The 27,392-nt window shown below is 52.7% G+C and overlaps 1 protein-coding gene across 3 annotated transcripts; it reads left to right on the forward strand.

Moving 5' to 3' along the window:
* Positions 1-1,132: 1,132 nt before the first annotated feature.
* Positions 1,133-27,187, forward strand: HIF3A (hypoxia inducible factor 3 subunit alpha). Of its 3 annotated transcripts, XM_054588486.1 has the most exons (15): positions 1,133-1,181; positions 6,246-6,436; positions 7,537-7,682; positions 9,308-9,392; positions 9,680-9,792; positions 10,265-10,473; positions 11,807-11,913; positions 12,112-12,259; positions 15,064-15,182; positions 16,190-16,380; positions 17,322-17,426; positions 21,171-21,439; positions 22,445-22,562; positions 24,407-24,488; positions 27,093-27,187. In XM_054588486.1, exons 1-15 carry the CDS (start codon positions 1,156-1,158, stop codon positions 27,185-27,187), a joined length of 2,004 nt encoding a protein of 667 aa, XP_054444461.1. In that variant the 5' UTR covers positions 1,133-1,155. The 3 variants fall into 3 exon arrangements, with proteins under 3 accessions (XP_054444461.1, XP_054444460.1, XP_054444462.1); XM_054588485.1 differs by lacking the exon at positions 1,133-1,181 and having other exon boundaries at positions 6,160-6,436; XM_054588487.1 differs by lacking the exons at positions 1,133-1,181; positions 7,537-7,682 and having other exon boundaries at positions 6,281-6,436.
* The last annotated feature ends 205 nt before the right edge of the window (positions 27,188-27,392 follow it).

Genomic DNA, 27,392 nt, shown 5'->3' on the forward strand with positions numbered 1-27,392 from the left:
CATATGCCTTCCCTGAACCAATCTCCTTGCCCAGGGAAACAGAATAAGCTGATTGGCTGGGCCTGGGTCCTATGTCCACGAGGCTGGTGGGGGTTATAGCAGGCTCTATTCAAATGGAATAGACTGAGAAGAGACAGAAGTGGTTTTCCAGAAGAAAACTGACTGGGATCCCGAGTGGGCCAAAGCCACAGACTTCTGCTATAGTGTCTCCTTCCCTGCGCAAAGCTGTATCCACAATGTTGGTGAGCTGTAGGCTACCACACACACACACACACACATACACACACACACACACACACAGTTCCTTACCCCATTGTAATGCTTTCCCCACTCCTTGATGACCTTGTACCTCTTCCTCCTTACTTCACTGGTAGAAAGATCCCATTTCTCTGCTCTTATAAAAAGTGGGTGTGATGGAATTTTACATATTTATTTGACATAGACTTGACATTCAGCAGGGGAACCTGGAAAGGGTGGTAGAGAGGCAAGCAGGTAGGGCTGCAGTCGGTCGCAGTGGGCAGGATGGAAGAATGCGGGAGGAAGGGAGCTCCTGGGGACTGAGAGGCAATGGTGAGGTTCAGAAGGAAGAGTTCGCGGAGCTGGAGTAGCGTTGGGAGCTGGAGGGTGTCTGGAAGAAGTGTGGACTCAATGGATGAGGAAGAAGAGAGAGAGGAGGCAGAGCAGGGCGACTGGGGTCTGCTGGGTGGGACTGGATGTCGAAGGGGCCCAACTAGGGGTAGGAAATGGAGGGGTGAGCGGAGGTGGGGGTTAGAGGGTGGGGGCTCGAGTGTAAGGAACAGTTAACTGGGTGGATCAGAAAAGTATGGGTGTCGCAACGTCGCGAGAGAGGCTGGGCCAGGAGGCACGGCCGCTGACCAGGCTGGCGACACTGCTGAGAAAGTAGGCGTCAAGGGGCGTGGCGGGAGGGGGTGTGTGTTTCACCGCTGTACCCCCCTTCCTCCACCCTCGCCTTCCAAGTCTTCGTCTCTGATCCCGCCTCTTTCTCGGAAGTGACAAGCAGCTAGACCAACTATAGCCGAGGGCTGGGCGCGGACTAGCCAATAACAAGGCGGGGGAGGAGCTGGGGAGGGGGCTCGCCTGGCAGGGGAGGGGGCTAGGGGCCTCCGAGGGCTCCCGAGCCGCGACGCGCGAGCCATGGCGCTGGGGCTGCAGCGCGCAAGGTACTGGGGTTCCCGGGCAGGAATGATTAAAATTGGGGGGCTCTCCTTCTAGGGACCCCTGAGCCGGGTGGGGGATGCGTGGGTGCAAGCCAAGGAGGCCTCGGAACGGGCGGTTGGAAGCACGTCTCTGCCCCACCCTTCACCCTAGAGGGTTGCAGGGGTACGGGGTTTCCCTAAATGCCCGGTTGCCCCGCCTCTCTTGCCAAGAGCAACTTCAGAGTCATGATCCCCGATTTCTTGCTGCTTCGGATTCTCTTCTGCTCCTGGTTGGGGGTGAAACTCAGGGTCCCCATGGAATTGGGGGTGTTGCGTTTGAGCTGCTCCTGGGCTTCTGCGGGAGGCATTCTCCCTCCCCATCTTGACCCTTCTGGCCTCTGAACCCCCAAAATTGAGGTTCTTTGTCACCAGACTCCTGAGGTTGTTCTTTGTCACATGGGATACACCCAAATTGAGCCCTCCCAGATATAGGGGGTCATGAAATGGAGCATCAGCTCCTGAGTTCAAGAGAAGAGAGAACCTCTTTAATTGGACTTTTCTGACACAGTCTCCCTAACTTAGAATTCCTAGAAATCCACCGAGAGGGTCACCTCTCAAAAGCTACCTGGCATCCTTCTCACCTTCTCAGGGGCCGTGTGTGTGTGTGTGTGTGTGTGTGTGTGTGTGTGTGTCTTTGAAAAGTAGGGTCACCCCCTTTGATAACAGGGAAACAACCTGCCCCATTTGCCAAAGTCTAGGGCCTTATATCCTCCTCCACCCCACCCAGGCCCTGTAACCATAGGGGTGAGGACACGAAGCCTTGTAGGGGAAAGATCCACAGGAGGGTGCTGTGCCCCAGTCAGTACAAACCTTATTGGGAGCCCCCTTGCTGCAGTGCCCAGCTGGGCCACCCTGGGCAGAGGGAGGTCTCTGTGTTCAGCTCCCAGCAGGTGCGGATATGCTGGGGCAGTGGGGAGCCCGTGCTCTGGGCTCACTGCCAAGGGTCCTATCTGGTTCTGTTTGCATGGGGACCCCAGAAAGTGTCCCAGGCCCTTGGTTTCCCCTGTCCAATCTGAGGCGTCCAGGAAGCCTCACCCCCTTCCCTCCTCCCTGGCTTCCCAGGTCTGATTGGATCCATCCACACACGCATGTTTTCCACCCCCCCCAACCATCCCCCTCCCCCCAATCTATTTCAGCCTCTGGCTCTGGGCCCACCAGGGAACTCCATCCCATCCCTTCTAGGCCAGCCCCAGCCCAACCCCTCCCAGGGCCCCCCCCCGGGTGGGTGGGGGCCCCTCTCGGCTGAGCTGGGGTGCTCTCCCCTCCCCACCCAAGGCCAGCCCTTTCCTGTGGCGTTGTCCCAGCACCGCACACCACTCACTAACTTGCACCCGGACCCCGGCTGGGCTCCATCCCCTCCTGCACCCCTAGGATGGCACTTGGGCCAAAGGGGGCCTGAGCGATGGTGAGTGGGCTCCCGATTCCCCTCACCCCCTTCCTTTCTTCCAGCTTGGGCTTCCTGCCAGCCCACCCTGATCAGGGATGTTCTTGGGAAGTCCCTGATGCACATACTGCCCCTAAGTCCTAGCTTCTCTGAGAACCCAGGTTAGAGGGTTCCCAGGGAAGACAGGACTTTTGGCGAGGGCACCCCAACTGGATTACCATGACTTCGGGAGTGAGCCCGCTGGAGAGCAGGGAGACTCCTCCTGGCCCACCCCCCGGCTTCCTTCTCAAATCCGAACCTGACCGTGGTCTCTCAGGCCACCTCTGGGCAGTGCCAAGAGAGTCCCTGCCCAGATACAGCCTAAGCCCCCAATGTCCTCTACACTTTTTGCAAGACCCCCAGTACCCAGCTTGGTGTCAGGAGAGAGGCCCAGGAGCAGCCCTGAATGTGAGCCAGGGTCTCCCTGCTTTCTCTGGGCCTTTGCTCATGGGTGGCCAGTTCTTCAGGACAAGAAAGAAGTGGGCTTCTCCCTCTCCTGGTTCCAGGGGGTGGGGGGGCTTCCAGTCCCCATTTTCAGGCCTCACCCTGGGGCCTCCAGGCCCTGGCCCCGCCCCCTGTTCTCTGCTGGAACAGAGGAAGGGTGGCAGGGTTCCAGCTGCACGTCCCAAGCTGGGCAGAGTGCCAGGGGGCTGGACCAAGGCTGGGCAAGGGGCCAGCGGGGGAGGTTGTCCAGCTGGGGAAATCCGGAGACAGTGAGGGTGGTACAAAAGGAAGGTACTGAGGCCGCTGGGCAAAGGAGGGACAGACAGGGCAGGGTTTCCTTGCCTGGGCACACCTGCCAAAGCATGGCATTTAAGAGCACAGGCCCCTGAAGTCAGGGTTCAAATCCCAGCTCACCCCGCTTCCTGGCTGTGTGGCCTTGTGCCAGTGACTGCCTCTCTGAGCTTCAGTTTCATATCCTGGGAAAATATCCGTCAAGCCTCCCCTCCCCCACACCACATCCAGCTGAAGAGCGGGGAGGCAACAGCTTTTCGAGAGCAGGACACCCCACTGGTATGCAATAAACCGCCTTCCACTCAGAGCTCTGGGTGGAAACAGACAGACCTGGATTTTAATTTGGCACTGCCGCTAAAAGCTGTGTGGCCTCAGGCAAGTTCCTTCATCTCCCTGGACCTGCTGCCTTTTCAGGAAAATGGGGGAAACACTAGTTACTATATAGACAGACTGAGACGCCGTGAGCACGGCTGGGCATTGGTGGGGGCATCTAGGATTAGCGGCTGGCTTCACTGGGCTCCTGATGCCACTGTAACAGGGAGGTCACTTTGCCTGCTTCACAGGGTTGTTGAAAGAATTTAATGGGGCCCGCAGCTCCATGAGCACTCAGTACACCAAGGCTATCATTGTTATCACTGTCACTATTATTTGGTGACTTCTTCCCAAAGCGCTTGTGTAAAAGTCACGTAAGTAGCTGCACATACACCACACCACAGAATTACCATTGAAGTCCTCAGTTTCTCCAGTGCCCAAGAGGTTCCCAAACTTCCCATCTCTAAAGCGGACAAAGAGGGAGTTATATAGAGAGCGCTAACCAATTGCCAAGTCCTCTTCTAAGCCCTTGATATATATTAACTCATTTAATCTTGCAAACAGCCCTGTGAGGTAGGCGTTGTTATTCACCTCAGGGAGGCTGTGCAACTTGTCCAAAACCACACAGCTGATTAGTAATAGAATCAAGACTGCAGCCCTGAACCGGAAGAACTAGCCCCCCACTCTGTTTAATGGGAAAGGCCAGAGACCTTGGCGTAGGTGAAGCCAGTGAGAGGCCCACACTTCCTGTCAGAGAACAGGCTGGGAGCTGGAAGGAGGGCCTATGGCAGCCACCAGCTGGCTCCTTCTATGGAGGAAGAAGCCTGCCACAGAGAAGATTACAGAGCCCAGCTGCCCGGGAGATGGGGGCTGGCCCCACCTCCGTTCCTGTTCCCACTCCCTGTTCCCGCTGCCCAGGCCTCCAGCGCAGTGAGGCCCGCCCACCCCCTCCCTCTGGGCAGGATGACAAACAGGGCTGGAACAGAACCAGAACAGGACAGGACAGAATGTCCTCTGGGCAGAGCAGGACTGGAGGCCCCTGCACCCCCCCACCAGCCAGAAGGGAAGGGATGGGGGCGATCGCTGACTCCCTCCACCCAGCCCGAGGAGTCTTGTCCCTCTGCAGCCAGACGGGACAGTCTCCTCCCCACTCCCCATCATGTCTGTGGGTGGGGCTGTTTGGGAGGGAGGTTGATGCCACCCCCAGAAGTGGCCTCTGGTTTCTAGCAAGGGACAGCCTCCCTTCTGAGAGTCCTGCTTCCCTGGGGCGGGTCACAAGGCAGGAATTAGAAGTAAGAAGGCTTTGGAACCTCACTGCCTGAGTTCAGATCCCAGCTCTGCCAGTTACTGGCTTTGCGACTTCTTGAGCAAAGGACTTCACCTTTCAGACCCTCTGTTTCCCCATTGTGGAATGGAGGCTTAAACGGCCTCCATCGTAGAGCTTGCCCAGGATTGAATGAGTACACACAGGCAGAGTACTTAGTACAGTGCTAGACATGTAGATGCTTAGCAAATTATAGCTGCTTATCATTAATGGTTTTTTATCAATGTTATAAACATAGATAAGGTTATATATGCTATATGTAATATACGCTATGATTTTTTTTCAAACACTATAGAGTTCAGATTCACACAGGCCTGGAGTTTGACTTTTCAGACAGTGGTACAAACAGGGAGATGCACCAAAGCCTGGGTATAAACCCAGAGCCAGGGAGACAGAGAAAACAGAAGTGTTCAAACCCTGGCTTCGCTATACGCAAACGCTGCACCGTTCTGTGCCTCAGTTTTCTCCTCTGTTCAATGGGGACAATTACTTTCCTTTTAGTGTTACCTGAGCTCTAAATGGATTAATACATTACACACATGACATAGGAACTGACATAATAGCAAAAGCTGAATAAATGACATCTATTTCTGACAAAAAGATACTCATCCTCCTACCCACAACCTCACTCACAAAATTCAGGCATTTGAAGTGAATTAAAGGGCAGGGTTAAGTGTTTAGCTGTTGACTGGGCAAGAACCTTGGGTGGTTGTTTGCTGTGTCACTCTGGTGGGGCCCCTGTTGGTGGGTCCTTGGACTTTGAGATCTATGCTCCAAGATTCTGAAGACTCAGCTCAGCTGAGAAGGGGGAAGGTCAGGAGAGGGGATTCTGGGAGGCGGTAGGGCAGGGGGTCTGGGAGGCTGCAGGCATCTTCTTAATGCTCCTGCCCTTCCCTGGCTCTGGGCCAGCTTGGCCAGCCCCCTCCCAGCAAGGGGCCTCCCTGTCCCCCCGGCGTCCCAAGCCGGGAAATAATCGGCAGATAAGTCAGGGAGGGGACAGAGCAGCCCTGTGTGAGGCACAGGAGGGCAGCATGGGCTGGCGCAGAGACAGATAAAACCCGAGGCTGGGAGCAACTGCAGAGTGTAGCCCTTCCAGGGCCCAGAGTGCTCGGGGAACTCGCCCGGGCCACACAGCGAGCCCGTGCACCATGTGGCAGCAGCAGCCCACGCGCTTGTTCCGTCCACCTCCTTGCCTTCCCGAAGGGCCGCCAGTGAACGCTGCCCATGCCCGCAGGTCAAGCACAGAGCTCCGCAAGGAGAAATCCCGGGATGCGGCTAGAAGCCGGCGCAGCCAGGAGACCGAGGTGCTCTATCAGCTGGCGCACACGCTGCCCTTCGCGCGCGGAGTCAGCGCCCACCTGGACAAGGCCTCCATCATGCGCCTCACCATCAGCTACCTGCGCATGCACCGCCTCTGCACCGCAGGTGAGCCTCTCTCCTGGGAATTCCCACCTTGGCGAGGTCCCGGCCTTGGAAAGAGACACCCCGGGGAGGCCCCTCCTCTGGGAATTCCTATCCCGACAAGGCCCCGCCCCCTGATGGTTTCCTGCGGAGCCCCAGTCCCTCTGGAATCCACTTCCCTGGTGAGGCCACATCCCGCTAAAATTCTGAGCTGTCGGAGCCCGCCCCTTTAGACGTCCATCATTGTGAGGCCCCGCCCCTTGAAATGCACCCCTGGGAAGCCTCGCCCCCCTTGGAGGCCATCTAACTCCCTAAAGCGCCTCAGCCCTTAGGATTTGGTCTCCCAGGAGACCTACCTTCTCGGCTAGGCCTGGTCCCCTTATAATAAATATCCCTAGGAGGTTTCTCTGCTCAATTTTTAATTACTTGAGAAAGTCCTCCTTCCCCTCCCCAGCTCCCTAGTTCTAGTTCTTGTCCCCTGAAGTAGCCATCCCTTTGAATTCCCACCCACTTAGAATCTCACTCTGTTGGAGGTGCTCGCTCACTCACTCTCTCTCTCTCTTACACGCGCGCGCACACACGCACACCCTCGGAATCCCAGGACCCTTGAAAGGATTGTATTACATGGGAAGTAGAGTTACCTTCTTTCAGGCTCCGTCAAACTTCTGCTCTGAAGAATTTTACTCATCTGGGAGGCCCTGCCCCCTTAGAATTCTGTCACCTGGGAGGTTCTGCACCTTTAGCATTCTACCCATCTGGAAGGTCCTGCCCCAAGAATTTGGAACCCCTGGGAGGCTAGAATTCTGACTCCCCCTAAGCCCTGGCACCTTAGAATTTTGACCACGGGGAATCTCATCCGCTTAAAGTTCTGTCCCCCTAAGAGTTCTAGTCGCTTGAGAGACCGCTGCTGCCTTAGAATTCTGCATTCCTGGGAGGCCATGCTCCTGGAGGATTCCAATCCTTGGTGGCCCTGCCCTCTTCCTTTGTATTCCAAGCCACTGGGATGGGCTTCCCTCCCCTGGGGGTACCTGTAATTTCCTCTGAATGAGGGAAGGCAGAGGGGAGCTAGCCAGTGGGGCCCTCGGCTGACTAGAGGTGCCCCACCCACCCCGTCTGGACGCCAGGGGAGTGGAACCAGATGGGAACAGGGGGTGAACAACTGGACGCCTGCTACCTGAAGGCCCTGGAGGGTTTCGTCATGGTGCTCACCGCCGATGGAGACATGGCTTACTTGTCAGAGAATGTCAGCAAACACCTGGGCCTCAGTCAGGTGAGAAGGGTTGCCCTCTTCGTGCTTAGTCCGTGCAGGTGATGCTGGGATACGGAGGTGACCAGGACCGTCTTAGCCCTGCCTCTACAGGGTTCCCAGTACAGAGAGAGACAGACGCGTCACCAGACAGGAAGACTCAGGATGCTCAGGGCTTGGATGGGGCAGCCAAGGGGGCTGTGCAAGCCAGGGAAGGGGGCACCCAACCTGCGGTAGTAATGGAGGGTTTCCAGGAGGAGAAGACATCCAAGCTGAAACCCGAAGAACCTAGCCAGTCGAAAGGTATGGAGAATAAATGGGAGCAGCAAAGATTAGGAATACAGGTAAATGAGGGAACAGAGTATGCAAAGACCCAGAGGTGGGATAAAACAGAGTGTTTGGGGAAGATAAAGACATTTATCTTGGTTAGGTTCAAAATACAATAGGAGAAGATCAGAAGGGGGAAAAAAAGGCAAAGAGAGGCCAGCAGAGGGGAGAGTAGTAGGGCCAAATTAGAAAGTATATCTTCAGGGCACAGGGGAGCCACGGAAGGATTTTAAGCAGAGGAGAGGTCGTGTGGGAGAGGTAGAATCAGATGTACATTTCAGAGAGATTCCTCTAGGGGCTGTGCAGGGAGGTCCTTAAGAAGGTGGATGCAGGGCCTCAGGGAGAAGGAGAGCAGGAGTAGGGGGCTGCTGAGGGTGGAGACAAACAAGAGACACTTAGGGAGTAGAACTAATTTCACCTAATCCTTCTAGCAAACCCTGTGACAGAGTTACACCATTATTTTTCCTAAATGGTCTCCAAGTTACAGCTGTCCCTTTTCTCTGCCTCGTTACCTCACTCCGGGTGCCCATCTGTCCTTCAGCTTGAGCTCCTGGGCTCAGAGGGGTGAATGTTCCACAGCCCCAAAGCTAGAGAGCGGCAGATGAGGATTCGAATCCAGCAACAAAAGGTGGCGCCAGAGGAGGCAGATCTCACGCTTCCCCTGCTCACCATCACCCCTTGGCCTGTGAGCTCCGTGGGTCCCCTTCCATCCGTGTCCCCTCCTGCGAGCTCCAGGCTCATTGCCTGAACTGAAAAAAGGATTTGGGTCTTTGGTTTGCCAAACAGGTGGGATTTGAATGGGGTCTCACCTCCGGGCCTTTGCACTTGCTGCTCTGTTTCCTGGAACATTCTACTCCACAGAGCCACAAAGCCACCTCACTGGCTTTGTTCAGCAATTTGTTTAAATGTCGTCTCCTCGATGAAACTGTCCCTGCCTGCTGCCCCTAAAACGGCATCCCTTCGTATCGTCACCTTACCCTGCTTTAGTTTTCTTCGTACTTCTTATTATATTATTTTAGAAACCTGTGTTTTGTTCTGTGTATTGGCTGCGTTCCTTCACTAGCCCTGAGTGGCAAGGGCTTTGTCTTTGTGGTCACCGCTGGGTCCATCCCATCTAGACAAGGGCCTGGCAAATAGTATGCCGGAGAAAGGAATGAATGCATATATGGATGCATGAGTGAATGAGTGAATAAGGTGACTGGTGACATAACCCAGGCTCCTGAATTAGGGCTGAGTGTTGAAGCTCGGAAGGAGGAGTTGGGCCAGAGGCCTTGGCAAACTGTGTTCCCTCCAAGACACTCCCTTGCTTCCCTCCCTGGCAGCTTGAGCTCATCGGACACAGCATCTTTGATTTCATCCATCCCTGTGACCAAGAGGAGCTTCAGGATGCCCTGACCCCGCAGCAGAGTGAGTTCCCTGAAGGCCTCTGTCCCCAGATTACAGGAGCTGAGGCTTTGCCCTGCCTTCAGCATGTTCCACCTTCCCCTGGGATATTGGAAGGGGATGTGGCTCCACCCTGAGGGGCCTGAAGGAGCATATCCCACCCCGTAGGAGACCCTCTCTAGGTCCAGGTCTCCATTTTGGGGATGGGGCTGAAGAGACTTGAGTAACCAGGATGCTGCAGGGAACTGGGCCTTAGGCAAAGCTGCCCAGTAATGTGCTGCTCCTCCCGCCCCCTCCATGGCCCTTCGCAGGCCTGTCCAAGAAGAAGCCGGAGGCCCCCACGGAGCGGTGCTTCTCCCTGCGCATGAAGAGCACCCTCACCAGCCGCGGGCGCACCCTCAACCTCAAGGCGGCTACCTGGAAGGTGGGCAGGCCCAGGCCTGGAGGAGTGCCTGCTGGGGCTGGGCCTCGGCCTGGAAATTCTTGCAGTGGGTGGGAGTCCGGGGTCTCCTGTGGGGCTCTCTCGGGGTGGGTCTGGGGGGTCCTTCAGGTATCTCAGAGTTTATGTGCCTGCAGAGTAGGAAGGCTGGGTGTATCCTTTCTTAGTCTGGATCTATGTGGGCCTGGGGGTCCAGCAGTCCTGGGCCTAGAGTCTCCATGGGGTTTATATCTGGGGTCCTCAGACGTCCCTGAGTCTTAGAATCTGGAGATCGCCAAAACCTTAGGTTAGGCCTCTGTGGGATGGGGGCTGGGGGTCTTCAGGACGCTCTGAGCTGGGTCCATGGGTCCTCAGGGACTCCTTCGTCTCTGCTCCCTGTGGGGCCCACAGACACACACCTCCCAGCCCCACGGTTTCCCCAGGCCCTGTGTGTCATGCCTCGCCCCTCCCCCACCAGGTGCTACACTGCTCTGGACACATGAGGGTCTACAAGCCCCCCGCACAGACATCCCCAGCCAGAAGCCCCAGCATAGAGCCCCCCCTGCAATGCCTGGTGCTCATCTGTGAAGCCATCCCCCACCCGGGCAGCCTGGAGCCCCCGCTGGGCCGGGGGGCCTTCCTCAGCCGCCACAGCCTGGACATGAAGTTCACCTACTGCGACGAGAGGTGGGCAGGAGCCCAGCTGCCCATCCGCCTGCCCGCCACGCAGCTCCTCCTCTTTCTTTCTGCCCAAGTTCCCTGAATTTTCCTTCTTTGGGTCTTTTTATCTTTGATTCTCTCTACCTCTCTCTCTTTTAGTCCTTCTCTTTGTTTCTCCCTCCCCGTCCTCTGGCTTTCCTAAAACGAGTCAACTCATGCGAAACAGTACCGTGCCCAACAGACAGTAAGCACTCAACAAAGTGCCGTTATTAATTCTCACTCCATCTTTCTCTTACTCTCTCTTTTCTCTCCCCACCTTCCCTCTGCTCTTCATTTCCTCCCTTCCCCGCTTCGTTTTTCTGCATCTCCCCTCTTTCCCTTGCCCTGGAGTTGTACTTAGGAATGGCGACTCTGGGTTCAGATTGCTTGGGTTTAAATTCTTGGCCAAATGACCTCACCTCCCCGTGCCACACTTTCCTCATCTGCCCTATGGAATCCTAACAGAATCTACTGTGAGCAGTTGCTCTGAGTTACCTGGTACAAAGCACTATAGATATGTATATTTTTAAGATCATCATCATTGTTATTACTTACTATTTCTATTCTTTCTTTCCGATCTTTCTTTTTGTGCTTTTCTTTCTTCCTTTCTCTTCCCGTCTCCTGTTTCTTTCACGTTCTCTCTTTTCCCTTTCTTTTCTTTGCTCGTCCCATTTCCCCCCTCTTTCCCCCCTTGTATTTGTTTCCTGGAGTCGCTGTAACATTACCATGAACACAATGTCTCCAAACAACACAAATTCCTTCGCTCAGAGTTCTGGAGGTGAGAAGTCCGAAACGAGTCTCGTGGAGCTAAAACCGAGGGCTGTGTTCCCACTGGAGGCTCCAGGGAACAATCTGTCTCCTTCCCTTTTTCCAGCTTCTGAAGGTGCCCTGCATCCCTTGGCATGTGGCCCCTTTCTCCACCTTCAAAGCACATCGCTCCAACGTCCCCCTCCACCATCACGTCTCCGGTCCTCACTCTGATCTGCCTCCCTCCTATAAGAACCCCTGTGACTACATTGGGTCCACGCACATAGTTTAGGAATCTCCCCGTCTCAAGACCCTTCACTTAATCACACCTGCAAAGTTCCTTTTGCCACGTAAGCGCACATACTCACAGGTTGAGGAATTAGGACAGGGCATTTTGGGGGGGCCTTATTCAGCCTACCACCCTCCACTTTTTCTCTTTCTTACTCTCTCCCTTTCCATTACAACCCTGTCTCTGTCTTGCTGGCTCGGTCCCTGAGTCCCCATGCTCCTTCCCTCCACCCAGCCTCCACCTCAACCAGTTGAACTGACCAGGCTCCACTGTACCCACCCCCAGGATCGCTGAAGTCGCTGGCTACAGCCCCGATGATCTGATTGGCTGTTCGGCTTACGAGTACATCCATGCACTGGACTCTGATGCAGTCGGCCAGAGCATCCACACCCGTATGTGTTCCAGTTCTGTTTCCCTGGGCCTGAGCCTCCACTACGTGGCCCTAGCCAATTCCAGCTAGCTCCCCACTCCCCGATCCCCACAGAACCACATCTTCCCTGGTGCCTTTACACCTAACCTCTTGCCCCGAGAGCCTTCTCTCCCCAGCTGCCCCTTCTCTGGCCCTGAGCCCTCCCCGTCCCCCTCCTCAGTGCTGAGCAAGGGACAGGCAGTAACAGGGCGGTATCGCTTCCTGGCACGGAGTGGTGGCTACCTGTGGACCCAGACCCAGGCCACAGTGGTGTCAGGGGGCCGGGGCCCCCAGTCTGAGAGTATCATCTGCGTCCACTTCCTGATCAGGTAAGCGGGAGGGGGTGGGTGACGGTGTGCCTGGGTCTAGTCTGCATGTGAGTGGACAGGCGTGTGTATGTGTACATGCAAAAGTGCGGATGTGTATCGGTACCCATGTGTGAGAGTGTGCATGCATACATGTGTATGGAACACGCGCGACTGAACACACACATGGGCCTGTGCATGTCTGTTAACTCCAATTAAAAGGACTACATTCAAGTTAAAATAAGAAATCTAGCAGATTCATGGGGAGTTGTTTTGTTTTTTAAAAATATTGAGGTGTAATTGATGTTCAGAAAATTTATTCTCTTTGCTATGTGGTTCTATGAGTTTGGACAAATGCATGGACTTGTGTAACCATTACCACAGTCAAGCTATAGAATAGTTTCATCAGCCCCAAAATTCTCTCACAGTGAACCCCACCCCGCCCTCAGTCCCTGGCAACCACCGATCTGTTCTGTGAATCTAGAATTTTGCCTCTTCCGCAATGCCATGTCTGTGGAATTCCACAACATGTAGCCTTTTGAGTCTGGCTTCTTAGACTTAGTGTAACGTATTTAAAATGGACATTGCTGTATATATGACTAGTTCCTTTTTAATGCAGAGTAGTATTCTGTGGTTTGACTCTGAATGGGCCCCAGTTTGTTTATCCATTCACCAGTTAGAGGACTTTTGGGCTGTTTCGTCTTTTGGGTGATTACCAAAAAAGCTCCTGCAAACATTCTCATGCAGGACTTTGTGAACCCATATGTTTTCATTTCTCTTCTGTAAACACCTAGGAGTGGAATTAATGGGTCATGTGGTCAGTGTATATTTAACTTCATAAGAAACTCCCCAACTGTTTTTCCAAAGTGGCTGTGCCGTGGTGCGTTCCCACCAGCAGTGTGTGGGAGCTCCCGCCGTATCCTGGACAGCATTTTGTACTGTCTTCTTTTGTCTTGTTTGGTTTTAATTTTGGCCATTTTAATGGAAATGTAATGGTAAACTGTAGCCCCCACTCCACTGTGTATCTTAGAAGTTTTCCACTGTAACAGTATGGGGGCCAAGACAACTAATGATCACATAAAACAGAGAGAATTACAGCTTTTCTCTGAAGACTACCTTCGAGGACATGGCCCCAATTTCCAAAGTTGTAGGAATTTTCCCAGGTCCTTTTAATTAAGGAGAGATTCTACTAGAAAATAGAAGGTGGTAACAGGAATATTCACACCTGTCTTTGTGTTGCACAAGAAAACAAACCGATGGTCTTTGGAATGTCCTCACTTCAATATCTTTTCAAATTAAAATCTTTGAATAACTTACAGACAGTGAAAGAGAGGGGACCTGCCCCATCTCTTCGGGAAGCTGCTTTTATTCATTATGAAGGTTTGCCTTTTTATGGCCAGGCTCTGGGATTTCTTTTCTTTTTTCTTACCCCCGCCTCCCCTAAGCAAAGAGCAGGCCTGGAGATTTCAGTTTTACTGGCAGAAAATGGGTGAGGAATTATAGGAGTTTACTTAGGAACCATGAATTGAGGCGCATATGATATTAATCATCCTTAGTGCTGCATACATGTTGTAAAGTATGTGGCTCTGCGGCTATTAGTGTGTGTTCAGGTGCTTGTTCTTTGTAGAGTCCCTCTCCATCCCCTTGTATATACATTAACTCAAGCCTCATAGCAACCTGGGGAGGAGGTACTATTATTATTCCCTCTTTACAGAGGAAAATGAGGCCCAGAGAGGTTCAGCCACATGCTCAAGGTCACACAGCTCATAAGTGACAAAGCTGGGATTTGAACCCAGGCCACACTGCCTGCAGAGCCCTTGCTCTTAGCTGCTAAGCAGTACTGATTGCCTGGGAAATGCTTGTGGAATGAGTGAATGAGTAAACCCCATGTGCCAGCCTGAGTGTAGGGAGCACGTGCACTTATCTGTCTGTATATATCCATGGGCATATATGAGCGTTGCCATTTGTGCCTGCATGTACCAAGTGTATGAGCATGTGTGCAGTGTATGCCTGTTTTTCAAAGAGTATGGAGTGGCTTTGGTCCAGCCTAAGTTGGGATGTTTCCAGCCCAGAAGTGGTTTAGTAAAGGTAGTAAAGGATCATAGCCTCTCTAACAGCTGGCAGGAGGACCACCCACAGTCTGCCCTGGAGAGTGTTATGCAAATGAGATGCAAATAAGGGCCTGGTCCTCAACCCCAGACCAATTCTCCAAAAGTCAATTTGCTCAGCAAACATTTGGATTGTCTCTGCAGCTAGAGACTGTGGGGAGGGGAGGCACGGGGGACATGGAAGAAGGATGTATTTATAAATCCTTTCCCTTGAATGTCTATGAATAGAATCTTCAGAAATAAAATCTTTTTCATTAAAATATATCCCCATGGATTCTTCATATTTGGTAGCATAGGAACGTTAAATATATATTCTCCATTTTCATTTTATGGATATGTTTATGAGTACGTATCTATAAAGAGGGTATTTCATTTTTATACCTTTTACCCTCCCCCCCTGCCCCTCAGTTCCCCACCCCCCCTCAGCCCCCCCCACCACCCAAGCTATACTAAATGCCAACTCTATTTTCTGCCTTTCCTTCCACAGAAGGAGCTTGGGAAGACATATTTAACTTTCTTTTAAAAGCTATTATAATACAAAGCATTCAAGAAAAATTAAATTCTTAAAAGAAACAAGTAAATGTGGCAAATTATTTTCTGCATGGTGCCCTCCTGCCCCTGGATGGGGTTGCCTCCTATGACAGGAAACCATCTGGGGGGCTGCCTGGATGGGGCCAAGGACCCCCCTGACTCCCACTCCCCTTTCTGCTCTGTACCCAGCCGGGTGGAAGAGACTGGAGTGGTGCTGTCCCTGGAGCAAACAGAGCGACACTCTCGCAGACCCATCCAGCGGGCCAGCCTCTCTCAGAAGAACACCCCTAATCCTGGGGACAGCCTTGGTATGGGGCAGGGCTGGGGCCGGGAGGGGTTGTGTCCCAAGCGCCTTAATGTGGCGCCCTGTGCAACCCACCTCCTGCCTCCTGCCTTTGCTTACCCACTCTGAACCACGCCAGCTTCCTTGGAGCTCTTGGAACGCCCCAGACTCTCTCATGCCTCAGGGCCTTTGCACATGCAGTTTCCTCTACCCAGAATGCGCTCCTCTCTTCTGTCCTCCCTCTTCTCCTGTGTCCCTGAGATGATTGCTTGTCTGTGGCTCTCTGCTCCAAATCCTGCTGTGGCTCCCCATCGCCCCTACCCTTCACTTTGTTCCCTTCTCCCCGCCATTGCTCTTTGGCTTCCAGTAATCTTGACCCTCCCAAACCTGGTTCCTTACTATCTCTTCCTCCCTGCCCCTGCGGCGTCCCCCCAGTCCTGGATGAGCTTCCCTCCCTGTGTGTTCTTCTAGGCCTCACCCCGTCCAGGCTGTCGCTGGCAGTCCATGCTCCTGGGTGTGGTGTGGAGTCCATGGCATCCTTTCCTTTTCTGGCTCAGAACTGGCCAGGGCCATGTCTTGATCTGCAGGGACTTTAGAACCTCCCTGAGGGCCTTGGGCCCGTCTTTTCTCCTAACATCGAAGCCCCCCGCAGCCCCCGAATGGCTGAATGCTGTTCTGTGCAGAATCCAGTTCGGTCATGTGCCCCGGTCCAGCCATGTCGATTTTAAATATTAAACTATTTCCCCGCTGCTGGACAATTGCTGCTGTCTTGAGCCTGCTGTGTGCCCCCCCGCCTCGGGCTGTCCCCTTCCACTGACCTCTCCAGGGACTTGCCGTAACCTGACAACCAGAGGGATGGCACCTGGCCCCGCGGGAGTTCTTTAAGACTCAGCTCCCCGGCACTGTGAATAGTGTCCCCACTGACTGGTTGTTGGAGACGTCGACAGTGCTCCCTGGGGTTGGCGTGGAGGGCTCTGCCCCTCAGCCCCGGGTGACCATCCTGTGTTCTCCCCATCTCAATGTGTCCTGAAGACGCGTCTCGTCCCCGGATCCTGGCTTTCCTACACCCCCCTGCCCTGAGCGAGGCCACCCTGGCCGCAGATCCCCGCCGTTTCTGTAGCCCTGACCTCCGCCGCCTCCTGGCACCTATCCTAGATGGGACTTCAGTAGCCACCACCCCCAGCGCACCCCCAGTCAGTCGGCGCCCCCAGAGCCCCCTGCCGGTAAGCAGTAGCTCACACGTGAGCCCTCGGGATCCAGGCTGCTTTATCCTTTGGCTGGAGCCTTGCTGTTCTTTGGGCTTCAGTTTCTCCATTTGTGTAGCGGGGAGGTTGGGATGAGACGGGGTCTGGGGTTCCTTTAAGATCTAGGTTCCAGACTGTTCAACTATTATCTGGACCAAAACCTGGGATGTTTGGGATTGGCATGGGCGAGCCCCTTCTGGCTTGTGACAAGGCTCCCAGGCTCTCTGAACTTTGATCTCAACAAGTCAAGAACATCTAATGTCTTAAATTACACAAACCTACATACAAATTCTGAATCTGCCACTTAACAGCTGTGTTACCCTGGACAAGTGGGACCTCAGTTTCTTCACCTGTAAAGTTAGGATAATGGCAAATAGCCACCTCATTGGTTATTGTAAGGGTTCAATGAAATTGTTCATGGGAAGACCTTAGTAGGAGCTTGACAGCTACTAGCTATTCAATAGACCATAACACTTACTGTTTTTACGTAAGAGTCCAGACAGTCTAACCTTTGACTCAGGTGTCCATATTACCTGGGCTGACCCTCCTCTGTCCCCCAAATATCTTCTCTCCACCAGAGAACTAGGCTGTGACCTTTGACCTCACTCTTTACCTCTGGGATAGCTGGAGTCTGCATGGTTTTCCCCCAGACTCCAAGACCTTTAACCCCAGAAGGCATGAATGTCTTGGCCTCGGGCTGTGGTCTTCAAACCTTTGATGTTTTTCATATTGATTTATATCCAGGCACTCTTTGAACGGCTACATTTAGAACTCATTTGCATTTGCTATTTGACACCCTGGGTGTCTAGCTGTTTGACATTGACCCTCATTTCTACCCCTGAGCTCAAATGTCTAGACTGTCTTCCTGTTGACATCTCCTAGGCTCAAGATTTCCCTAAGTCTCTACTCTCTCCTCACAGGCTGATCTCCCAGATGAGCTACTTGGGGACGTGGAGAGTGCACACAAAGTCTTGGCCTCTGGGAAAGACCTTGAGGCAGTTGAGACAGATCTAGATATAGCTCAGGTAAGGACTAACATGAGGGCTGACATATGTGGGCTTTAGAGAAAGGGGAGATGGTTAAAAGGATGAGTGGAAGGATGGATGGATGGATGGATGGATGGACCATTTTGTTCAGTAGGTGGGTGATGGTGGATAGACGGATGGGTGACGTTTAGACGGAAGTTTGGGTAGATGGATGGATGGATGCAATGTTTGGATGGGTAGTTAGACCATCGGTTTATTGGATGGATGATAGATGAATAATGTTTGGATGATTGATTGAGTGGGTAGATAAATGACAGTGGCAGGATATATTAATTACTTATTGCTGCATAACAAATTACCCAAAAACTCAGCACCTTAAAACAACTCACATTTATTATGTCACACAGTTTCTGAGAATCAGGAATCTGGGAGCAGCTTAGCTGGATGATTTTTGCTCAGAGCTTCTCATGAGGCTAAAGTCAAGCTCCCAGTCAAGGCTACAATCATCTGGGGCTGTAGAGGGTTCACTTCCAAACTTATGCACATGGTTGTTAGCAGGACTCAATCCCTCACTGGCTTTGGCTGGATAGCTGGGTTCCTCCACACATGGGCCTCTACATAGGCTGCCAAGGTGTCCTCACAACATGGCAGATGTATTTCCCCAAGGCAAGTAATCCAATAGACAGAGTGAGCCCAAGACAGAAGATGCTATCTTTTATACTCTAATCTTAGAAGTGACATACCAACACTTCTAGTCTATTGTATTAGTCATCCAGGCCAACCCTAGATTGGCAACCACATACAGGTGTGAATACCAAAATATGAGGATCATTGGGGCTCCATTACAAAGTCACTTCCTATTACAGTATCAGCTTGAATTGCAGAATCTCCTCACCTACATCCGATCTGGGTGCAGTGAAGTCCTCAAATACAACCCACCTCAATCTGTTGCCCTGTGAACTGAAGAGACAAATTACTCGCCACTCACATACCCAACATACAGTAGTGCCTCTCCCTCTACTGTATGTTGGGTATGTGAGTGGCGGGTAATTTGCGACTGCGATATTTATACCTATCAAAAAACATGAAAGGAAAACACAGGTGTCACTGGCCCACAGCAGTTTTGAAATCCAGTTGGTCAAATACCAAAAGTTCCTTGATCAGAACTCATTTCTACTACTTTCCAGGAGTTTTTCATAACAGTTCTTGGCTCTGCCCTCTTGCCCTCTGGGGTCTTGGCTCCTCACTCTCAGTCATCCTTCCTTTTCATAAAATGTAAGAGTAGCTCTGGGAATAACTGGCTTATTCCTCATAGAACTCTGGTGATCCAAAGGTCTCTTTTCATTTTGTATCATCTCTGTCCCTTTCTACTCATACAATTTTCTTAAAAGTTTTGTGTTGGTCTTATGGGAATCTCTTTGGCATTCACACAATTAAACAAAAGTTACACCCACAAATCTCACTGAGATACATCCTTGTCTACCCTGTGCTTCTGCCGAGATGGCTGAGTGCCCTGAAGTTTAACTGAAACAGTATTGTTTGAGAAGATCTATGAGGCACATCCCTAAAATGTAGAGTCTTTTGTCTGACTGAAGGATAGGGTTAGGCACTACCTTTGATCTTTCTGAAGTCTTAACAAGGAATTTTACAGTCACACCCTAGCTTCCTCTTTAGATCATGCTTTTCTGAGAGTGCCCTTCTTTGCTCAGAAACCATTTCTTAACTTTAGCAGCATTTGCCATCTGGGGAGTTCCCAGAGTCAGCTAAACCCAAGGTGAAAGGCAGAGTCCTCCAGACTACCAAGTCTGCCCAAGTTCAGGGGTCCTTGGGGCCACCCTCACTTCACACTAGCTGGATAAAAATTTGGAGATTCCCAGACTCCCTCAAGTTCAACATTTTCTAGAACTAGTCATAGAACTTAGGAAAGTACAATATTTATGATTACAGTTATATTATAACAAAAGACTATTATAACCAAAGGATGATATGCATAGGGTGGAATCTGCGACTGGGAGGGTCCCAAATGCAAAGCTTCCATGTCCCCAGAGAGGTGTTACCCTCCTGACACTGATGTGTGGCAACTCGTACATGGAATATTGCCACTCCAGGAAGCCCACTCAAGCTTTGGTGTCCAAAGTTTTTACTAAGGTTTCATCATGTAGACATCATTGATTGAGTTATTGCCCATGTAGTTTAACTTGATCAGCATCTCTTCCTCACCCAAGACACACACTTTCCTTGGAGGTCAGGCGATGTCACATGGCCCAAAGCCCCAACCCTCTAATCACATAGTTGATCTTTCCTGCATAGCCAGCCCTCATCCTGAGTCATCCTGTTGGTGTAAACTATCAGGCATGGTCCAAAGGGCCCACCATGAAGAGCAAAGACACCCCTTATCACTCAGGAAATTTCAGTGGTTTAGATGTTCTGTCCCAGGAGCCAGGACAAGGGCTGAACCTCCTTTGGGGTAAAATTAATGCTCCAGTCCACAGGGAGGTTGAGAATTCTCAAGACTTTCAAGTCCCAGCTCCTTCATGTTTAACATTTCTTCCCTTAGCTTCTCTCTCTTCTTGCCCTTGACTCCAAGTAACAAGGTGAAATCAGGCAGCCCCTTTGACAACCTGGCTAGAACTCTCCTTAGCTAGATCACGTGGTTCAGGAGTTGCATTTTCTGCTTTCCACACAACTGCAGATGGCCGTGTGGCTAACCTTTCAGCCACCACACATCAAAAATCCCCTTTCCTCTGTTTTCCATTAACATGACCCTCACTTTCCTTCAAGCCTTCGCTGGCAGGCTTCTGTCAGTTTAGAATCAGGGGTGTCCAACCTGCGGCCCACGGACCACACGCGGCCCAGGATGGCTATGAATGCGGCCCAACACAAAATCGTGAATTTACTTAATACCTTTTTTTTGCTTATCAGCTTTCATTAGTGTTTGTGTATTTAATGTGTGGCCCAAGACAACTCTTCTTCTTCCAGTGTGGCCCAGAGATGCCAAAAGTTTGGACACCCCCTGGTTAGATTTTGACTAATAGTTTGTTCAAGGTGATCTAGGCCTTGCCTACCAGGCTCCTCTGGGCAGTGGGCTTTTGTGGACAGCAGCACTCCACGCTTGATACCACGATCTTATTTGTAATCTAGTTCTGGATTTAAAAAAAAAATCACCTCAAAACTGAGAAGGTTAAAACAGCAATCATGTATTACCTCACATAATTTCTGAGGGTCAGGGATCTGGGAGCCACAGAGATGGACGGCTTTGGCTCAGGATCGCTCCTGAGGTTGCTCTCAAGATGCTGTCCAGGGTTTCAGTCATCTGAAGGCTTGACAGGACTGGGGGACTTGCTTCCAAGGTCACTCACACGGCTGTTGGCAAGAGGTCTGTTTCTTGCCCTGTGGACCTCTCCACAGGGCTGCTCACAACATGACTTTCCCCTGAGCAAGTGATCCGAGAGACAGAGCGCACAAAAAAACCAAAAGCCCTGATGTCTTTATAAGCTAATGTTGGAAGTCACGCTCCATCCTCTCGTCCGTACCCTATCATTGCCAGGGCAGTCCCAGTCACTGTCGTCGAGGACTGCACTAGGGCGTGAGTACCAAGAGGAGAGGATCCTACGGGGCTGTGTTGGTGACTGGTTACCACGGAGTCCTTATACCCATTTTACAGATGAGAAAACTGACGCTCAGAGCTTAGACACACAACTCAGAAGTGGTGGAGCTGGGACGCTAGCCCAGGCCCACGCGAGGCCGAGCCTCACGCTCTCAACTCCTGCCTGCCCTCCGCAGGACGTCGATGCCTTGGATTTGGAGATGCTGGCGCCCTACATCTCCATGGATGATGACTTCCAGCTCAACTCCAGCGAGCACCTGCCCAGGGCCTACCACAGGACTCTGGGGGCTGCCCCCCGGCCCCGCGCGCGGAGCTTCCACGGCCTGTCGCCCCCACCTCCTGAGCCCGCCCTGCTGCCCCGCTGGGGGAGCGACCCCCGGCTGAGCTTCTCCAGCCCTTCCAGAGGGGACCCCTCAGCCCCACCCATGGCTGGGGCTCGGAAGAGGTGAGCCACAGTTGAGGGGGGATGGATGCAAAGGGAGTGTAGAGAGGGTCTCCGAGCGCCTGTCTTGCTCCAGCCTCCTACTCCAGCCTCACCCCTCATCATCCCTCCTACACTGACCTCCGCCCCAGCCGGCCCTCAGTGTCCCCTGCGCACGGCATGTTTGTCCCAACTTCTATGTTTTCTGTCGTTGCCTAGGCTGTGCCCTCCTTTTGGAGTGCCCTTCACTGTTCTCATTGTTTCCCTCAATCCCATCAGTGAACCAGGGCCCGCGCCTTTGGAACATATTTATATCTGGCCCCGTGACTGTTTTTGTCATAGCTGAGAGGACATTGCGACAATGTCAGAGAACCCTCATAGAATTAAGTTTCCTAATATCTTTGAGAATCTGTTGAAAGCTATGGGCTCTCGCCCAAGAAAGTTTACACACACACGGAGACACACATTTTGCATATAATTTCAGAGGGTCCAGGTCCCATTTCCAAAGATGTTAGATTCCTAATACCTCACCTTTTGCTGTCCAACTTGTGGGCATGTGCCCATTTAGTCTCCAGAGCGGTCTCTTTACTCTCCCGATGGGGCGTTTATGCATATATCTCAGTGTTCTCCAGGGCTCCCAGATTGCCCCGGGTATACACGGGTACCCAGTCAAGACTTGTCAAAGGAGGGAGGGAGGAAATTAATGAATACAGTAGGTGGCAGGATGGTAGATCATGGATAGACAGCAAGTAGGTGAGTGAGTGGATGGATAGAAACGTGGATAAATGGAAGGATAGAGGGATGGAGGTTGTAGGGGAGGGTGGATGATGGGCCATTGGACAGGTGAATGGGAAGATGGACTGGCGAATGGATCGGTGGGTGGAGGAGTGGGTGGCACGATGGACGGGTGGGTAGATGAGGAGATAAACAGGTGCTTGGGGACGCGAAGGGATGCTCATCATCTACTCACACTAGTGCCCACCCGCCTGTGTTTGCTACATGCCGAGGTTATTACCTGCTTTCTTCTAGGACCCTGGCCCAGAGCTCAGAGGACGAGGCTGAGGGGGTGGAGCTGCTGGGAGTGAGACCCCCCAAAAGGTCCCCCAGCCGAGAACCCGGAAACTTCCTACTGCCTCCTCTCAGCCTGGTACGTGAAGAGATTTGCGGGGTTCTCTGGCCCTTGGAACCCAGCAGGCTTAAGCCCACTGTTCTATGGATGGGAAAACAGAGGGGACAGGGGCTGGCTGGCGGTCAAATGGAAGGTCAGTAATTCAGCTGAAGCTCGGACCTTTTCTTCTTTTTCTCTATATTATTTTTTATTGCTTATCCTATTACCCTTATCACAATTTTTTTCCCTTTTGCCCCCCTCCACCCAGCCCACCCTTCTTGTCTGCAGCCAATCCCCGCTCTGTTGTCTGTGTCCATGAATCGTTCATACATGTTCTTTCACTAGTCCCTTCCCCTTCCCTCCACCATGCCTCCCCCCCACCCTAGAGCTATCGGTCTGGTCCGTGTTTCCAGGTCTCTGGTTCTATTTTTCTCCTTAGTGTATTTTGTTCGTTAGATTCAAGTTATAAGTCATGTATAGGTCATATTGAAGCTAGGACCTTAATATTCAAGCTCAGGTAATGGGTATGAAAGGGCACTGCATACTTATGTAAGTTGTTAGGAAGCGCTAAGAAGAAAATGTAGCAGAGGAGGGGAGGAAATGACAAGGGTTGGCATCTGTAGGAATCCTTTCTGCTCCTGTGGGCCCCGTTCCAAACCTAGAATGGGTCTTGGCCTTAGATGACTAGTGTGGTGTTCACGGTACAGACCCTAGAGTCAGACTGACTTGGGTTCAAGTCCCAGGTCAGCCACCTAGTAACTGGGACCTTGGGCAGGTGACGTCACCACTCTGAGCCTCAGTTTCCTCATGTGGAAAGCGGGAGAGTCCCACCTCACCGGACTGCCATGAGAAGCATGCGCAACCAGGCCCTCTGCCGATCCTCAGCAGGCTGTAGAGAAGAGGGGTACAAAAACAAACCAAACTAAAGCAGCAGCCCTTGCCCCACGGTCTCCCTGCCTCCGGTCTTGCTCTGGCTGCCAGCTCTGCACAACAGCAACCAGAGCAGCCTTTCTAAAAGCCAGCCTAGGCTGCGTGACTTCCGTAAGGCCTCCGCCCAGGGAACCTCCCGTGGTTCTCTGTTGCCCATGGAAGAGCTCTCTGGCTCCTTACCCAACAGGGCTGTTGGAACGTGATTGGGGTGTGACCGACAATGCCAATAGCTTGTATTTCTGAGCGCCCGCCATGTGCCAGACGCTTACTGCACTCATTCCTCACGTGATTAAAGTATTCAGCCCCCACGACCATGCCTGAGTCGTTGGTATTGCCATCATCATGATGATGATCCACACTTACACATGAGAGTTCAGGCAACTGCGCCACTTAGAGCCTGGGCAGGAAACAGCACATTGAAATGAGGCGTTGAGGAGAATTTAATAAGAGGACCGCAGGTGCAGATGTGGGCAGCAACCAACAAGCGCTGGTGCAGCGCCCCGGGCGGGGCCTGCAGTGTGTGGAGCAGGCACCATCCCCAGCCTGAAGGCGCGGGACAGGGGATAGTCACCAGGTCGTAGACAAAGGAGGGCCCAACCTTGTAAGAGCTGAAACCTTCCGTGGAGGGACATAGCGGCCCCACAACGACCAAGCAGCTAGAAAATCAAAAAGCCCTCCTCTTTCTCTTCCTACCTGCTGGCATCTCCCATTGCACGAACCCAACACCCCGAGCAAGGTGGCACGTAGAGGGAGTCCGCAGGCGCTCAGCCCGCTGGGGCACAGGAGAAGGGGAGAACGAGGCTCTGGGGGACACGTGGGGGAGGACTGGGACAGCGGCTGACCCAAAGCCACCCAGCGGGCCACTGAGCCCCACAGTGCCCTCAACCACTGCACCATCAGCCTCCTCGGATATCGAGCATGATGTGGACGACGGCTTTGTCTCTGCCCTGCAGAGTCTCCTTCTGACAGGAGGACCAGCCCCAGGGAGCCAGCAGGACCCCGGCACCCACCTCCTGCAACTGCATGAGCCCCTGAGTGAGTGGCAACCCGGCTGTGCGGGAGCCCTGGGCCCCCTCCCCTGGGAGGCGCCCGATGGTTGAGAGAGGGGCGGGGAAGCCCTAAAAGTGGCGGGGGTGGGGGGCTGTCAGTGCCCGGAAGTGACCTTGGTGGAAACGTGCAGCCCCTCCCTCCTTTCAGGGGCTCTGCGGGAGGGAGAGGCCCTGAGGGAGGCGTGGAAGCGGAGCCCAGCCCCCAGCCCAGGTGTCCTGAAGCCTGTCTCTGGTTACGCTTGGGGGCCGAGTCCCACCTCGTTTCCCCCACCTCACCCCACCCCGTCAGTTAGGACCTAGCATAATAGTTCTTCGCTTAAGGAGGTGTTAGGGGACCCGGAAGACGTTGCGCAGGAAGAGCTTAGCACAAGGCCTGTTTTATAGTAAATGATCAAGAAATGCCTGCCTTGCCCTGACCAGTGTGGGTCAGTGGGTGGGTGTTGTCCCACAAAGCCGAGGGTCGCCCGTTTGATTCCCAGTCAGGGCACATACCTAGGCTGTGAGTTTGGTGCCCAGTCAGGGGATGCGTGAAAGGCAATCTATCAATGTCTCTCTCTTCCTCTGTCTCCCCTATAAATAAATAAATAAATAAATAAATAAATAAATAAATAAATAAATAAATAAATAAATAAATTTAAAAAAGACACTTCACTGCTTTTCCACGGCCCCTTCGCAGGGTACAAGGCTACCCGCCCTCGTGCCTGCGTTACCCCCACCGTCATCTTCCAGCCCCACTGCCAGTAGCCGTAGCGCCCCCCGAAACCTCCTGGCATCAGCCAGAGGGCCCCTTTTCAAAGCATGAATCTGACCGTGGCCTGCTTCTGCTCAAAATCCTTCCGTGGCTCCCTAGTGCCCTTCAGAGAGAGATCAAGCTCCTCACCTCGGACTCAGGCCTCCGGGGCATGAGTGCTGTCTCATCTCAGACCACACTCTGCCTCACATCCTCTGTTTCAGCCACAGTCACTGTCTTTTGATTCATTCTGCCCTTTATACATGTTACAAATATCTATAGAACACACAGTAAATGCCAGACACAACGGAGACCAGAACACAGAGAAACCCCTGCCCTTGCAGAACTGACATTCTGGAGAGGGAGACAGTTGAGAACAAAGAAACTGGGACAGTAGAGTGTGAGAAAAATGTTACTGGAGAAAATACTGCATAAAAGGGAAAGGAAGTTCTGAGGTGGGGCGATTTTAGTTGCAAGTACGATCAGGCATGGAAGTCTCATTGAGAAGGTGGCCTCTGAGCAAAGGACTGAAGGAGTGAGGGAGTGAGCCATGGCAGTTGATGGGGGAAGAGCATTCCAGGTGGAGGGAACAGCAAATACAAAGGTCCTGGGGTGGGGGGGTGTGCCTGTTTTATTTGGGGAAAACAAGGTCAGTGTGGTTACCTCAGAGAGAGGAGGGGAGAGAAGTAAAGGGCAGATTACATATGGTCTCTGTAGGGCATTGCAATACTTTGAAATCATCTTGCTTGAGGAGGCTGCCTCAGGGCCTTTGCGTATGCTGCTTCAAGTACCTTAAATGCTTTTCATATATAAATATATTTTTAAGATTTATTATTTTTTTAGAGAAAGGGAGGGAGAAAGAGAGGAAGAGGAACATCATTGTGTGGCTGCCTCTTATGGGCCCCGCACTGGGGACACAGCCCACTACCCAGGCATGTGCCCTGACTGGGAATTGAACCAGCGACCCTTCAGTTTACAGGCCAGTGCCCAATCCACGGAGCCACACCAGCCAGGGATAATGATGACTGCATCCTTTAGGTTCTGATCAAATATGACTCCTTCCAGGAAGCCCTCCATAACTTCTTAAGCTCAGGGCTCCTAACACTCATCACAGACCATATTTACATAGGTGTTTGCGTGTTATTAGATTATTGGCTGGCTGCTCCCTGGGGGCTGAGCCCTGAGAGGGCGGGGCAGGGCGGCTGCACTCCGCTGTGGGGGGCGGGGGAGGCCGGCCAGTGGCTGGGCCCAGAGCAGATCCTCAGTATATATTTGTAAATGAAGAGCTAACATTTATCTAACACTCACTCTGCCAGGCTTTGTGCTAAATTTATGCACATGACCACACTGACTCCCCTAACTGAATGCCAGTCCCACAAGGTCACGGCGTTTCATCCTCCCCATTCACTGCCGTGTCCTCAATGCCTGGCACAGAGTAGGTCCTCAACAAGGGAGGTAGATGTAAGTATCTGTTTCCCAGACAGCAACAGCACTAGTTACTGTTCAAAGCGCTTTACGTGGATTCACTCATGTGCTCCTCACAGCAGCCCTAGGAGAGGCACTATTACTAGTCCATTTTACACATGTGGTAACTGAGGCACAGGGAGGTACAGTTCCCTGCCCCAGGTCACACAGCAAGTCAGTCGCAGAGCTTGGATTCAAACTTGGGCAGAGCCAGGCTTCTTTCTTACTGTTCTAAACATCCTGGTCGCCTGAGGTTCAGAAAGCAGAACTTGTCCAAGGTTTCACTGCTGTTCGAATCCAGGTGTGTCTGCCTCATCACCCACTTTTAATTGTCAACAAGGGCAGACGGTTGCGGTGATAATTCCTCACTGGTTTACCTTCTATCTTCCCCCACAGGCCTGGGCCCTTCGCTGCTCTGTCTCTACCCGGAGGAGGACACCACCCAACCCAAGAGCCACTTCCAGCCAGCAAGCGTGGCCCAGGCTGACTGAGCCAGCCCCCTCCCCTCCTGTCGTCTCCCTCCCAGGAAGAACCTCACCGCACTCCAAGCTGGTGGCCTACGCGCAGCACGGGCGAGCCGAGCCGGGAGAGGGCTTCCCTCTCTCCTCTCAGCAGTCCCGTCCGCCTTGGGCCTAGTCAGTCCTCCCCCAGCCCCTCCCCCACCTCGGGGTTCATTGGGGTGGTCTCAGCTCAGTG

Source organism: Pteronotus mesoamericanus, unplaced genomic scaffold, assembly GCF_021234165.1.
Source record: "Pteronotus mesoamericanus isolate MK-2021 breed Mesoamerican mustached bat unplaced genomic scaffold, CSHL_Meso_final scaffold_137, whole genome shotgun sequence".
Taxonomy (NCBI): Eukaryota; Metazoa; Chordata; class Mammalia; order Chiroptera; family Mormoopidae; genus Pteronotus; species Pteronotus mesoamericanus.

Bases quoted from the DNA above. Each gene is read 5' to 3' on its own strand.
- HIF3A (XM_054588485.1), top strand. From the start codon at position 6,160: ATGTGGCAGCAGCAGCCCACGCGCTTGTTCCGTCCACCTCCTTGCCTT. The intron at 10,474-11,806 runs GTGGGCAGGAGC...ACCCACCCCCAG, and splicing joins TTCACCTACTGCGACGAGAG to GATCGCTGAAGTCGCTGGCT. The intron at 17,427-21,170 runs GTAAGGACTAAC...TGCCCTCCGCAG, and splicing joins CAGATCTAGATATAGCTCAG to GACGTCGATGCCTTGGATTT.